Source organism: Eulemur rufifrons, chromosome 30, assembly GCF_041146395.1.
Source record: "Eulemur rufifrons isolate Redbay chromosome 30, OSU_ERuf_1, whole genome shotgun sequence".
NCBI classification, from domain to species: Eukaryota; Metazoa; Chordata; class Mammalia; order Primates; family Lemuridae; genus Eulemur; species Eulemur rufifrons.
The window spans coordinates 44246225-44260884 of record NC_091012.1 but is presented as its reverse complement, the minus strand read 5'-3'; the positions used below and the strand labels follow the sequence as shown (position 1 = coordinate 44260884).

Below are 14660 nucleotides of genomic sequence, written 5' to 3'. Positions count from 1 at the left end.
TCAAGAAAGTGGGAGAAAAATATCTGCAAATCATGTATCTGATAAGGGACTTGTATACAGATTATATGAAGAACTCTAACAACTCAACACTAAAAAAGATAAATAACCCAATTAAAAAATGGACAAAGGCTCTGAATAGACACTTCTCCAAAGAAGATATACAAATGGTCAACAAGCACATGAAAAGGTGTTCAACATCATTAGTCATCAGGGAAATACAAATCAAAACCACAATGAGATATCACTTCACATCTATTCCACTAAGATGGCTAGAATCAAAATGTCAGATAGTTAAGTGTTACCGAGGATGTAGAGAAACTGGAACTCTCATACACTGCTAGTGGGGGTGTAAAACAGTGCAGGCACTTTGGAAAAAAGTACAGCAGTTCCTCAAAAGGTTAAACATAAAGTCATCATACGACCCAGCAATTTCACTCCTAGGTATATAGCCAAGAGAAATGAAAACATTTGTCTATGCAAAAACTTGCACATGAATGTTCATAGCAGCATCATTCATAACAGCCAAAAGGTGGAAACAACCCAAATGTCCATCAACTGATGAATGGATTAAATAAAATGTGGTATATCTATATAATGGAATATTATTAGGCCATATAAAGGAATGAAGTACTGCTACATGCTACAACATAAATGAACCTTGAAAATATGCTAAGTGAAAGCAGCCAGTCACAAAATACCACACATTGCATGATTCCATTTATAAGAAATGTCAGAAGAGGCAAATCTATAGCAAAAGAAAGTAGATTAGTGGTAGCCTAGAGATGGGACTGGGGGAATTGGGGGGAAAGAGAAAGTGACTGCTAATGGATATAGGGATTTTTGTGGGAAACAGGAATGAATATGTTCTAAAACTGATTGTTGTGATGATTATACAACTCTGAATATACTACAAACCAGTGAATTATGTTTTAAATAGGGATCATATGGTATGTGAATTATATCTCAATAAAGCTCTTATTTTTAAAAAAGAAAGTTAAAATAGTAACTTTTTAGGAAAATACTTTATAAAGCATATCCTGAGCAGGACAGCTGGGAGAGTTTCCACAACATCTGCATATTCCAATGAGGAAGCCCCCTTCTAAGATTACCAAGGTAACCATATCACTAATCCAACATGATCCCCTGACCCCTATCTTTGCTCCTCTAGCACTTTATGCTTCCCTCATCAAGGAATTTTTGACAATGTTGAACAATGGTCTATTTTCTTGTCTCTCATCCCCATTAGACAATGAGCTCCTTAAGAGCAGGGCCATCATTTGCCTTGTTCATTGGTGTGAACCCCAGCACCTAGCACAGTAGCTGGCACAGAGTAGCTACGTAATATATGCCAAAGATATGAATAAATCTTAATCTACCTCAAGGGCACAAAGATCTGAAGACAATGTCAGGGCAGACGCCAAGACAGGGAAGCTAGGGTGACTATGATACAAAATTGCCTAATTATATTTCCAAGCTATAAAGTTAGCCTCCACCCTCTCCATCACTGACTCAGCCTTAAGTCAGGAACACTTACTGGGCTCTGTGGCAAGAGGCTGCTACTGGTCTCTTGAGTACTAGGAGGTCGACTTCCACTTTCCTCCAGTGGCAAAATACCCCTCCGATCCAGCACACTGAAAGAGACAAGAGAGTTAACAATGGACTTGGCATTCCCCACATCTACTCACCCAGCCTACTCAACTTTGCTGTGTAAATTGGAAAACATAAACCTGTCTTTTGGCAATCTGGCCTGATCCTAGCACATGCCTCCTATCTTCCATTCACTTTTTCTTCCACAAACCAGGGAATGCCACATTAACCAGGAAATAAACACATGAAATAAGAGTGAAAGATCATTCCTTCCATACAACCAGCCCATGGTCTATGGTCCATGTAGATATGGTACCAAGTGACATGCCCTGGGAAGACCTATTTGATACCAACGGGCCACATTCATGATAATCCATCAGACCAGGTAACAAGATTGGATTGAGTTGCTCATCCCAAGAGTTCCAGGACCTTTCGGTCCCCTGAGTACCTGGGAGGCAAGGGACCACACAGCACTTCACAGCAGTTCTTCACAATGTTGCCATGGCTGTAGGGATTCTGAACGCGATTCTTCCCTGTCCATGATCCTTTGATCTGCAAGATAAAAGCCCAGGCTTACATTAAAAATTATGTTGAAGAACCGGGTATGGTGGTGCATGCCTGTAGTCCCAGCTACTAGGGAGGCTGAGGCGGGAGGATCGCCTGAGCCCAGGAGTTCGAGGCTGTAATGCACTCTGATCATGCTGCTGTACTCTAGCCTGGATGACCCAGAGAGAGACCCAGTCTCTGAAAAGTAATAATAATAAAATAAAATAATAAATTAAAACTCTTACACAATTACATTGAAGAAATACATGCAGGATGGAATAATGAAAAAGTTCTGGAGATGGGCCGGGCGTGGTGGCTCACGCCTGTAATCCTAGCACTCTGGGAGGCTGAGGTGGGTGGATTGTTTGAGCTCAGGAGTTCGAGACCAGCCTGAGCAACAGCGAGACCCTGTCTCTACTAAAAATAGAAGGAAATTATATGGACAGCTAAAAATATGTATAGAAAAAATCAGCCGGGCATGGTGGTGCATGCCTGTAGTCCCAGCTACTCGGGAGGCTGAGGCAGGAGGATGGCTTGAGCCCAGGAGTTTGAGGTTGCTGTGAGCTAGGCTGACACCATGGCACTCTAGCCCAGGTAACAGAGTGAGACTCTGTCTCAAAAAAAAAAAAAAAAAAAAGGTTCTGGAGATGGATGGTGGTAATGGTTGCGCAACAATGTGAATGTACTGAATGCTACTGAACTATACATTTAGGATGTAAGGGCAATCTGGCTGTGACATCTTTCGCCCCACTGATCACCAGGGCTGAACTGTACATTTAAAAATGGTTAAGATGGCACATTTTATATTGTGTATATTTTATCACAACAAAAAATACATATACAGCCATGAAAAAATGTTCAGCATAGAGTGAAAAAAGCAGATAACTGAATGATATGTATTACTTTCATTCTACTTGATGAGTGCGATGCGCACTGCCTGGAGAATGGACATGCTTGAAGTTCTGACTCGGGGGGATGGGGGTGGGGGGAGGGGATGGGTGCATACCTACATGATGAGTGCGATGTGCACTGTCTAGGGAATGGACACGCTTGAAGCTCAGACTCAGGGGGATGAGGGGGCATGGACAATATATATAACCAGAACTTTTGTACCCCCATAATGAGCTGAAATAAAAATAAATAAATAAATAAATAAAAGGTACAAAGATAAAAAAATACATAATATAAACATACAAACATGGAAACAAGTCTAGGAAAGTCCAGAAGACTATATGAATCATACCATTAACAAAGGTGATATCTAGGAGGTAAAGAGGGGCTTATTTTCTCTTTTTTGCTCATCGGTATTTTCTGATTTTCTTTTTTTTTTTTTTTTTTTGAGACAGAGTCTCACGCTATTGCCCAGGCTAGAGTGAGTGCCATGGCGTCAGCATAGCTCACAGCAACCTCAAACTCCTGAGCTCAAGGGATCCTCCTGTCTCAGCCTCCCGAGTAGCTGGGACTACAGGCATGCACCACCATGCCCGGCTAATTTTTTCTATATATATTTTTAGCTGTCCATATAATTTCTTTCTATTTTTAGTAGAGATGGGGTCTCGCTCTTGCTCAGGCTGGTCTCGAACTCCTGAGCTCAAACGATCCGCCCACCTCGGCCTCCCAGAGTGCTAGGATTACAGGCGTGAGCCACCGCGCCCGGCCTATTTTCTGATTTTCTATGAGTGTGATTAATCAGTACTTTTTAAAAGCAAGGATTCATTCAGTGCACTGTCCCTCTCCATTCCAAATCCAGAGGTATCAGCTAGCCTTTAAGTACCTATGAAGAGTTAAAGGCCTTGTACCCACCCAACTTTTCAAGCTCTTCTTCCTAATGCCCTACATGCACGCAGCTCTAAACAAAGCCCTCTGCTTTCTCTTCCACACATCTGATTTAATAATCTTGCATACCAGGTTTCTGCTTGCCTCATTCTCCTAGGCCTTGGAGACTCGGTTATCTAGCAGGTAACAAGAGAACAGGCTTTGGGGAGAAGAATATGTGGTAAAGAGAAGAGAAAGTTGACTCACATCTTCATTGGTTGTCTGGTTGAGAGCCACAAGGAAAGTGTGAAATCCAGTCAGTCCCACGACGGACCAGAGAGTGAAGAAGCAAATGAGCACTTCTAGAACAGTGAGGTGAGGTTAAGGAATGTTGAAGAAGCCACACCAGGGGACTCCAGGCCTCAGCCCATATTCATGGCACCAATCATACCATCTTTACCTTTTGGAATGTGTATCACAAAAAACCAAGTATCCGTATATATCAACAGATGAATTCTGAACTTGCTGGATAGACCCCTTATGAAAGGTACAGGATCTCTATTTATTCCTTATGAGTAGATCTCTAGTGTATTTAACTGTTTGCCTGTTTATTCATCATTGGCTCTTTAAAGGGGATGTTTAGGAGGGGCCCAAGCTAAACAATGTTGGCCGTAACTGTCAATGCAAATTTCATCAAAAATTAAATTATATAAGGCCGGGTGCGGTGGCTCACGCCTGTAATCCTAGCACTCTGGGAGGCCGAGGTGGGCGGATCGTTTGAGCTCAGGAGTTCGAGACCAGCCTGAGCAAGAGTGAGACCCCATCTCTACTAAAAATAGAAAGAAATTATATGGACAGCTAAAAATATATATAGAAAAAATTAGCCGGGCATGGTGGTGCATGCCTGTAGTCCCAGCTACTCGGGAGGCTGAGACAGGAGGATCCCTTGAGCTCAGGAGTTTGAGGTTGCTGTGAGCTAGGCTGACGCCACGGCACTCACTCTAGCCTGGGCAACAGAGTGAGACTCTGTCTCAAAAAAAAAAAATTAAATTATATAAATGAAAAATTAGTGAGATAAAAAGATGTGATTTATAGAAATCTTATCTGAATCTCCTTTACAAAAATGCAGCCACTGTCCAAAATAAGCCTTGGCTATAACGGGAAGGCGGGGCTTCCAGTAAGTGATATAAAAGGTGCACTGAGGCAAAGTACAGCTCACTAGAGAAGACAGAGCTGAGTCTGGGATCACAAGGACTTGGGAGGGAGGCAGCCAAGAAGAGGGTGAGAAAAAGACCTCCCTTTAAGCCCTGGCCATCTTCCATTCTGGTTGCTACCACTAAGACTACATTTTCTTTATTTTAGACCTTGGCATTCTCTGGTGTCTGAAAAACTAGATGGTGGGAGAACTGTGGGGAGAAAGCATGCTGGAAAGTAGTTTAAGAAGGCTTCACAGGGACATACTGCCAGGGGAGGATATGTTCCAGGAGTTTCTTTCAATGTCTCCAGGAAGCCAATTTTCAAGGATTCTGTGAAATTGGGAGGAGTAGAAAGAAAAATTAGTGAATTTAGTCAAAACTACATACTATCCTAGTGCCTACTCACTTCCTTCCCTCCCTAGCCTGTGTTACACACTGACAAGAAAGAAGCTCTCACTCAGGCAAGGGTGAAGAATGTCACCTCCAAACTGGTAATGTCATGACCAACGAGTTCCCATTTCCAGTGCAGGGCCAAGCCCGAACTAGAGTCGGGCAGAAGCCAAGCATCAGGCTCCTTTCCCTTTTCCCTAGCCCCTAACCATGGACATGCAGTGGGATATTAACAGATGAAAGAAATCAGAAATACCAAGAAAAATCCTTTCTCCTCACCAATCTGTGCCCTACCCCCCCTTGCTGAAAATCCAGCTCAGAACTCCTTTCTTTCCAGGAAGCTATCTTAAGACTACTCTCTCAACTCCACCTCCCATCTGCCCTTTGATTGTTGTATGTGTGTGTTGTGAATGTGCACACATGTGAGTATGTATTTTCTATCTCCCAAACTAGATCATAAGCTACTAAAAGACATTTCTCAGGCAAAACCCTTTCTGCCCCCTAGCATAAGGCAGGTCTTACAAGACAGAAGAAGAGAGGATATGCAGAGCCAAAATGCACCCCCAACCTTTGAGATCACCTCAGAAATGCGCAGTGCTCTGGCTATAGATAAGTAATTATGTCCCCAGCCCCCAGCAGATGGCCAGGGGACAGCCAACATACTCAGTAGATACTTATTGATATGAGCTGAGGTTTGCAGTCCTGTTCAAGAACAGATAGTAGTGCTCATTTCTAACCAGTCCTAAGGTGCCTTCACAATGGTAAAAGTCCCACCAAGAAACCCAACCACCCCCGTAAGCTGTCCTTAAGTCTTCCCCCACCCCACCCTGCCCCCACTCCAACAACAGGCACTGCCCTCCATACTCACTGAGGGCCACATAGACGATGTTGAAGGCGAAGACATAGATTGTGAGGAGGGAAAGAGAGAGGATGAAGAGGTAGAAGTAGCGGTAATTTCTCTTTCCAACACAATTCCCCACCCAGGGGCAGTGATGGTCAAAGCGCTCTGTAAAAAGAAAGAGAAAGTCGAATGACAAAGCCTCCAGAACAAAAAGCAACCCTGCCATCCCCGGGATACCTAATTCAAAGACCTCCAGGGTCATTGCCTATAGCAGTTGTAAAAAAACATGGGTTTCTATTTTTTACTTTTTCAAAATGTTTTCCTAACCTCTCATTTTATCCCTACGATCACTCTAGAAGTTGGGCAAAAGGAGATACTCTTTTCCTCATTTTACAGATGAGGAAACTAAGGCACTGAGGGGTTAAGCGATCTGCTTCACTTTGCCAGTTTACAGCAGAGACATTGCTTTTCCAAATAAAAACCTTAGCAGATGGGCCTACTAAGTTCAGGGAGAATAACAAGGTGAAAATAGCCAAGGATATTTTGAAAAATGAGAAGTGTGTTTTTCTTAACCCCCAGTTATTAAAAATGTAAAACTATAACAATTAAAATGGTGCAGCATAGCTCAATGGAACAGAAAAAGCCCAGAAACAGACCCTAGAATATATAAGAATTTACTGTCTGATAAACTCAGCATTACAAATTCAGAGATGAAAGGACATATTAGTCCATAAACAATTATGAGACAATTGGCTATTTGGTGGAAAATAATGTTAGATTTTTTGTCCTCACATTATTTGTCAAAATAAATTCCACATGAATTAAAGAGTTAAATGTAAAAACAAAGTGAAGCCATAAAATAACTATAAAAAATAAATGTACATTTGTCCTCTGTATGCAGAAGGGCTTTCAAAGCATAAAAGTCATGGAAGAAAACACAGATGACAAAGAAAAACAGATTTGACTCCATAAACTTAAAAAAAATTGTATATGTTAAAAATACCATAAAACTTAATTCACAACTTGGTAAGAAAAAAATTTAAATGCTATAAAAGACTGGCCACAATGGCTCACCCCTATGATCCCAACATCTTGAGAAGCCAAGGCAGAAGGCTCACTTGAGACCAAGATGACTCTGGGCAACATAGTGAGACCCTGTCTCTACAAAAAATTTAAAAATTAGCAGGGCACCATGGTGTGCACCTGTAGTCCCACCTACTCAGGAGGCTAAGGTGGAAGGATCACTTCAGCCCAAGAATTTGAGGTTACAATGAGCTACGATCATGACACCACGCTCCAGCGTGGGTGACAGAATGAGACCTTTTCTCTTAAAAAAAAGAAAAGACAGTATCCTTAGGATGTGAAACCTGCATATATGAAGGTTTGACTTTTTGTGTCCGCAGATTCCAAAGGGCCGACTATGGGACTTAAGTATGGGTGGATTTTCGTATCCAAGGACGGTCCTGGAACCAATACCCTGAGGATACCCAGGGACAACTGTATTTTCTTTTTTATATTTCAGGATTTTGTGGGGATACACACATTTTGGTTACATAATTTGCTTTTGTACAGTTTGAGTCAAAGTTATAAGTGTGCCCTTCACCCAGTTTGTGATGTGGAACCCGTCAATAGGGAGGGCCAACTGTATTTATTGGGGGAAAAAATCCACATATAAGTGAACCCCAATAGTTCATACCCATGTTGTTGAAGGGTCAACTGTGCATAAGACAAAATAAAAAACAAACCAAAAAAAAAAAAAGAAAAGAAATCAAAAACAGTTAATGAATATCATATAAACATATATTTAATTTCTTCACACTCACTAATAATTTAGTACAATACTAGTAAAATAAGATACTTTGATACTTTTTTGCCCATCAAAATAAGAATATAAATAATAATATCCAACGCTAGTGAGAATAAGGTAAAACACTCTAATATACTGCTTGTGGGAGTAAAAACTGAGAGAACCTTTTCAGAAAGCAATTTGGCAGTACGTATCAAGAGCCTTTAATATTCATACCTCTGTGGCAGAATTAAGTCCATTTTCAATAATCTCTCAAAAGGAAATAGAAATGTATGCAGAAATTTTATGTTCAATAATTCTTTATTAACTTTTTATTGTATAAAATATATATAACATACAACTTGCCATTTTAACCATTTTAACTGTACAATTCAGTGGCATTAATTACATTCACAATGTTGTGGAACCACTACCACTATCTATTTCCAAAACTTTTTCGTTACCCAAAACAGAAACTCTGTACCCATTAAGCAGTAACTCTCCATTTCTCCCTTCCCCCAGCCCCTGGCAACCCCTAATCTTCTTTCTCTATGAATTTGCCTAAACTGGATATGTCATATAAGTGGAATCATATAAATGGAATATTGGTCCTTTTGTGTCTGGCTCTTTTCACATCGCATGTTTTCAAGGTTCATCCATGTTGTTGCATGTATCAGTACTTCATTCCTTTTTATAACTGAATAATATTCCACTGTATGTATATACCAGATTTTGTTTATCCATTCATCTGTTGATAGACACTTGGATTGTTTCCACCTTTTGGCTATTGTGAATAATGATGCTATGGACATTGGTGTACAAATATGTTTTGAGTCCCTGTTTTCAATTCTTTTGGGTATGTTATGGATTGAATGGCCCCTCCATGCATATGTTGAAGCCCCAACTCCCAATACAGTGGTATTTGGAGACAGAACATTTAAGGAGGTAACCAAGGTTAGATGAGGTCATAAGGATGGAGCCCTAATCCAATAGGACTGGTGTCCTTATAAGAAGATGAGATAACAGGAGTGTGTGAGCACAGAGAAAAGGCCATGTAAGGACACAGCAAGAAGGCAGCCATCTGCAAGCCAGAGAGGCCCTACCAGAAACCAACCCTGCTGGCACCTCTATCTTGTACTTCCAGCCTCCAGAACTGTCCTAGATAAGAAAAACTTTCTCATATAAGAAAATAAATTTATGTTGCTTCAGCCACTCAGTCTGTGGTATTTTGTTATAGTAGCCAGAGCAGACTAATATGAGTATATACCCAGGAGTGGAATTGCTGGGTCATATGGTAATTCTATATTTAACTTTTTGAGGAACCGCCAAACTGTTTTCCACAGCAGCTGCACCCTTTTACATTCCCACCAGATACGTATGGAGGTTCCAATTTTTTCACATCCTTAAATTTAATAATTTTGATTATAGTGTTATAATAATGAATAAAATGGAAGAGTGAATAATGTCTAATGACAAGAGACTGCCTAAATAAACTAGACTATAACCATATGATGGATTATGTAGTCATTAAGAAATATATTCAAAACACATTTATTAAGATGTAGAAAAATGCTCAGGATAGGATGTTAAATGACAAAAGCAGGATTAAAAATTCTATTATATGTGGTCTAATTTCACAGAAAGACTGGAAGGAAATACAGCCAAATGGAGAGTGATTTTAAGATTAAGTTTTAGGCCGGGCGCGGTGGCTCACGCCTGTAATCCTAGCACTCTGGGAGGCCGAGGCGGGTGGATCGCTCGAGGTCAGGAGTTCGAGACCTGCCTGAGCAAGAGTGAGATCCCGTCTCTACTAAAAATAAAAAGAAATTATATGGACAACTAAAATATATATATACAAAAAATTAGCCGGGCATGGTGGCGCATGTCTGTAGTCCCAGCTACTCGGGAGGCTGAGGCAGTAGGATCGCTTAAGCCCAGGAGTTTGAGGTTGCTGTGAGCTAGGCTGACGCCACGGCACTCACTCTAGCCCGGGCAACAAAGCGAGACTCTGTCTCAAAAAAAAAAAAAAAAAAAAAGATTAAGTTTTATTTATACTTTCTGTACTTCTCATATTTTCTACAATAACCATGTATTATTTTAATGAATCAAAAAAACTACAAATAGACCAGGTGAGGTGGCTCAAGCCTATAATCCTAGCACTCAGGGAGGCTGAGGCAGGAAGATCATTTGAGGACAGGAGTTCAAGACCAGCCTGAGCTCAAGAGCAAGACCCCATCTCTACGCAAAATAAAAAAATTAGCCAGGCGGGGTGGTGTGTGCTTGTAGTCCTAGCTACTTGGGAGGCTGAGGCAGGAGGATCTCTTGAGCCCAGGAGTTTGAGGTTGCAGTAAGCTATAATGATGTCATTGCACCCACTCTAGCCAGGATGACAGAGCAAGACTCTGTCTCAAAAAAAAAAAAAAAGAAAAGAAAAGAAAAGAAAAGAAAAGAAAAGAAAAGAAAGAAAAGAAAAGAAAAGAAAAAAGCTACAAATAATAAAATACATCATTTTTAAAAAATAGTGAGCTGTGTACTGGTCAAAAAATAAGGCTGTAAGAATGGTACATCTCCTGGTTAAAGGGAAGGAAGGTGTAGAGAAGAATGGCTATACAGATATATCTTTTTTACAGTATTTTAAATCACACCTTTTCTGATAATATGAGTAATACATGCTCATTGTAGAAAACTTAAAAAAAAAGAAAAATGAAGGAAACATAATCACTCATAATCCCACAAACTATAGATAATGAACTATAAACATCCTGGTGTACTTCCTTACATATTTCTTCACACATTCTTATATTTTTAAATATGTAACTGAGATCATACTGTAAATGCAGCCTATTTCCTGTTTTATGTCATTTACCTTTCTGGTATGAGCTCTTTCCACAAGTCTATTGTATGAATGCTCCATAATTTATTTGTCCACTTATCTATCGGTGGACTATTAGGTTCTTTCCAACTTTTCATTATAATAATCCTGAGGTTTACTTAGGATTTCCATTTCTAAATATCTTACCATATCTCCAATTTCATGGGATAGAGTCCCTAGAAAGTAAATCACTGGCATCAAAGGATATACATGTTTTAAAGCTTTTGATGACTCTTACTAGGTTGTCTTCCAAAGAGTTTGTTCCAGTTTACACTCCTACCAGTGTAGCACTATGCATTATCAGGTTTTTCTTGCTAATTTTCTAGATTTAAAAAAGCATCCTGTTTTAATATTTATTTGATTATTAGTAGGGATAGACATTTTTTCATGTTAATGAGTCAATTATATTTCCTATTTTATAAGCTCTCCATATTTCTCCTTGAATGTTAGTGTTTTTTTTAAAGTTGATTTACATGAGTTCTTTATAGTTAAGAATATTATTATTAATAAGGATAGGGAATTCTTTATGAAAACCTCAATCAGACCTTCTTTGAACATCAAGTTTCCTGGTTAATTAAAAATGAGTTTTTGGCCAGGCGCGGTGGCTCACGCCTGTAATCCTAGCACTCTGGGAGGCCGAGGTGGGCGGATCGTTTGAGCTCAGGAGTTCGAGACCAGCCTGAGCAAGAGCGAGACCCCATCTCTACTAAAAAAATAGAAAGAAATTATATGGACAGCTAAAAATATATATAGAAAAAAAAAAAAATTAGCCGGGCATGGTGGTGCATGCCTGTAGTCCCAGCTACTCGGGAGGCTGAGACAGGAGGATCGCTTGAGCTCAGGAGTTTGAGGTTGCTGTGAGCTAGGCTAACGCCATGGCACTCACTCTAGCCTGGGCAACAGGGTGAGACTCTGTCTCAAAAAAAAAAAAATAAATAAATAAAAAAATAAAAAAAATAAAAATGAGTTTCGATTTATAAAAATCCTATCTACATATAGCTAACATATAAAGCAAGATATATCTCCCAACCTTGGCCTAAAGAATTGGCCAGTACAGGCCAGGGCACAGTGGCTCACGCATGTAATCCTAGCACTTTGGGAGGCCAAGGCAGGAGGATCGCTTGAGGCCAGGAGTTCGAGACCAGACAGAGCAATATGGTGGGACCCAGACTCTACAAAAAATATAGAAATATTAGCCAGGCGTGGTGGCGTGCACCTATAGTCCCAGCTACTTGAGGGGCTGGGGCAGGAAGATCACTTGAGCCCAGGAGTTTGAGGCTGCAGTGAGCCATGATGATGCCATTGCACTCTAGCCCAGGCAATAGAGCAAGACCCTGTCCCAAAAAAAAAAAAAAGTAAAAAAATAAAGAATAATTGGCTAGTAAGAGGAAAGCAATGTCCTCAGACATGCTACATGGTTTATAGAATGTTAAAAGTATGCCTAGTGCTAACATAAGCAATTTCACATATATGCCTATCAAGAGGAATATTTATGGCCTGTTTCTGATCTTTCCCAGGGTTCAGCACACAGTAGGCAGTGATTACAGCTAAGCTACATATATGTGGATGGAATCACAGACCCCTGCATTATGCACACATACACCCAACACACTTGCAACAGCAGCAAAGATAGAAGAAATGAGCAGTTTGGTATCACACCTATTCCAGTTTCATCACATACAAATTACAGGAACTTACACAGAGGTGTTACACTTATTTCCACATCTGTAAAATGGGGATAATACCGATCTCACGGGGTTGTTACTTGTCTTAAATGAGAGAAAGGGAAATCACTTAGCACAGTGTCCAGTATGTAGTAGAAACTCAATAAATTCTAGCAACTTTCCTCTTCTTGTGAACACTGCTTCTTATATAGGCCTTCCTTCCTCAATACTGCCCTCCAGTGGACTAGGATTTTCCTCCCCTGTGTAAGGTGGGCCCCACATGCAACAGATCCAGTAGATGAAAATCCAGATTTCAAAAACAGGTGAAGTTTATTTTCCCATTTACCAAAGAGGTTTTATTTTAATTTTAGACTAGGAGATATTTAAGTTATGAATTGATCTACACAAGTATAGTTGATTTGCAGTTGTTTAGGAGTTTGTTTCCTATCTAAATTTCCTATCTAAATCTAGCTTGTTTCCCATCTACCTATCTTCCCACCCCCACCGATTTTTCCCAAGAATTGGTGACCACCCTGACTTTCTTGTTCAACTCAGCCCTTCCCCCAAGCAACACCCCCTTGGTTTTACTCACCCACACAGTTGTCACAGATGCTGCAATGGGAAGCCCGGGGAGGCCGGAAGATCTTACATGTATAACAGTATTTCAGTTTCACAATCTGATTATTTATCTGGAAGTTCTTGATACGAGGGGGTGGTCGCTGGCCCTGGGGCACCGCACCATTGGTAGCTTCTGTAAATCAGTAAGGGAAGTTAACATGACAGCTAGCCATTATTTGAGCCCAAAAGTCTCACCACCTCTCCAAAAGCAATGGGGGAAGAGGGTGATCAAAGGCTCCCTTAGCCCACTGTCTTCTCCAGGCGAGCATTTCCAGACTATACTTTTAAGATCGCAGAGTGTCCCTCACAAAAAAATTCCACTGAGTGCCATGCAGTTCTGCTGTGCACATACAAAAAAGTGTTTCTTCAAGGTTTTTTTTTTTCTGAGTACAAAGAAAACCTTCATAAAAGAAAAAATGGCTAAAAAATATATGAAATGAAAACATACAACTTCACTAATACTCAGAGAAATAAAAATTAAAACACAAAGATACCATTTTTACCAATTATGTTAACAAATAGCAAAATAGTAAAAAGAATAAAAATACCCAGTGTTGGCAAGGGTGGACAAAGGTCATTCTTATAGCTTACCAGCAAGGAATATGACAGCAGCCACCAAAGATTTAAATGTGTAAGCAGAGTTGCACAGCAGAAGTGTGCTGGGCCCATAAATGTGCATACTCTTTGACTTAGCAATTCTACTCCTGGGAACTTTTCAAAATTATAAAGAGATATACAAAAAATGTTTATAAGGATATTCGTCACAGAGTCCCTTTTAATAGTGAAAAACTAAAAATAACCTCAATGTCACATAAGAGGCTAGTTAAGTAAATTATGATATATGCATGGAATGGAATATAATGCAGCCATTTAAAATGATATAGATGAAAAAACGGTGACATAGGAAAATACAATATATCACAAAATGAAAATGCATGCTAAAAAGCAATATATATAAAAGGATACTATCTTGCAAACAAAATATATGCATGAACAAAGACTGGTAATTAGAATTAGAAAAACAGTTATTAAAATAGGAGTAATACATGCTTATTGTAAAAAAGTTAGAAAAAATATATAAATAAAATATAAAAATCACTGATAGTCCCTCAACTCAAGAGATATTCATACATTTTGGTATATTTCCTTCCAATCTTCTCTTTACAGATAAACATTCATGATTTTTAAAAATTTGAAATCACATTATAAATGCAATTTTATACCATGAATTATTTACCTAACATTATACTATGAACATTTCCCATGGTTAATTTTTTCTAAAACATCATTATTGGCAATATTCCATCATGTACATGTACTATAAGTTATTGAAACATTTCATGCTGTTGGACATTTAAGTTGTGTCTGATTTTTTACTATTTAAATGATGTTGTATGTAAAACCT

At 39.6% G+C, this 14660-nt stretch overlaps 1 protein-coding gene across 2 annotated transcripts in view; it reads right to left on the bottom strand.

Moving 5' to 3' along the window:
* Positions 1-14660, bottom strand: part of ZDHHC9 (zinc finger DHHC-type palmitoyltransferase 9) — a 34346-nt gene that overhangs the window by 3632 nt on the left and 16054 nt on the right. Inside the window, exons 5-10 of one of the 2 annotated variants that reach the window (XM_069464564.1) lie at positions 13230-13388; positions 6343-6480; positions 5368-5414; positions 4156-4260; positions 2036-2139; positions 1535-1631 (exon numbers count right to left, since the gene is read on the bottom strand). In XM_069464564.1, coding sequence (XP_069320665.1) covers positions 1535-1631; positions 2036-2139; positions 4156-4260; positions 5368-5414; positions 6343-6480; positions 13230-13388 — 650 coding nt within the window. Of the gene's footprint in view, positions 1-1534; positions 1632-2035; positions 2140-4155; positions 4261-5365; positions 5415-6342; positions 6481-13229; positions 13389-14660 lie in introns of both variants that reach the window. The other variant, XM_069464565.1, reaches the window with a different exon arrangement.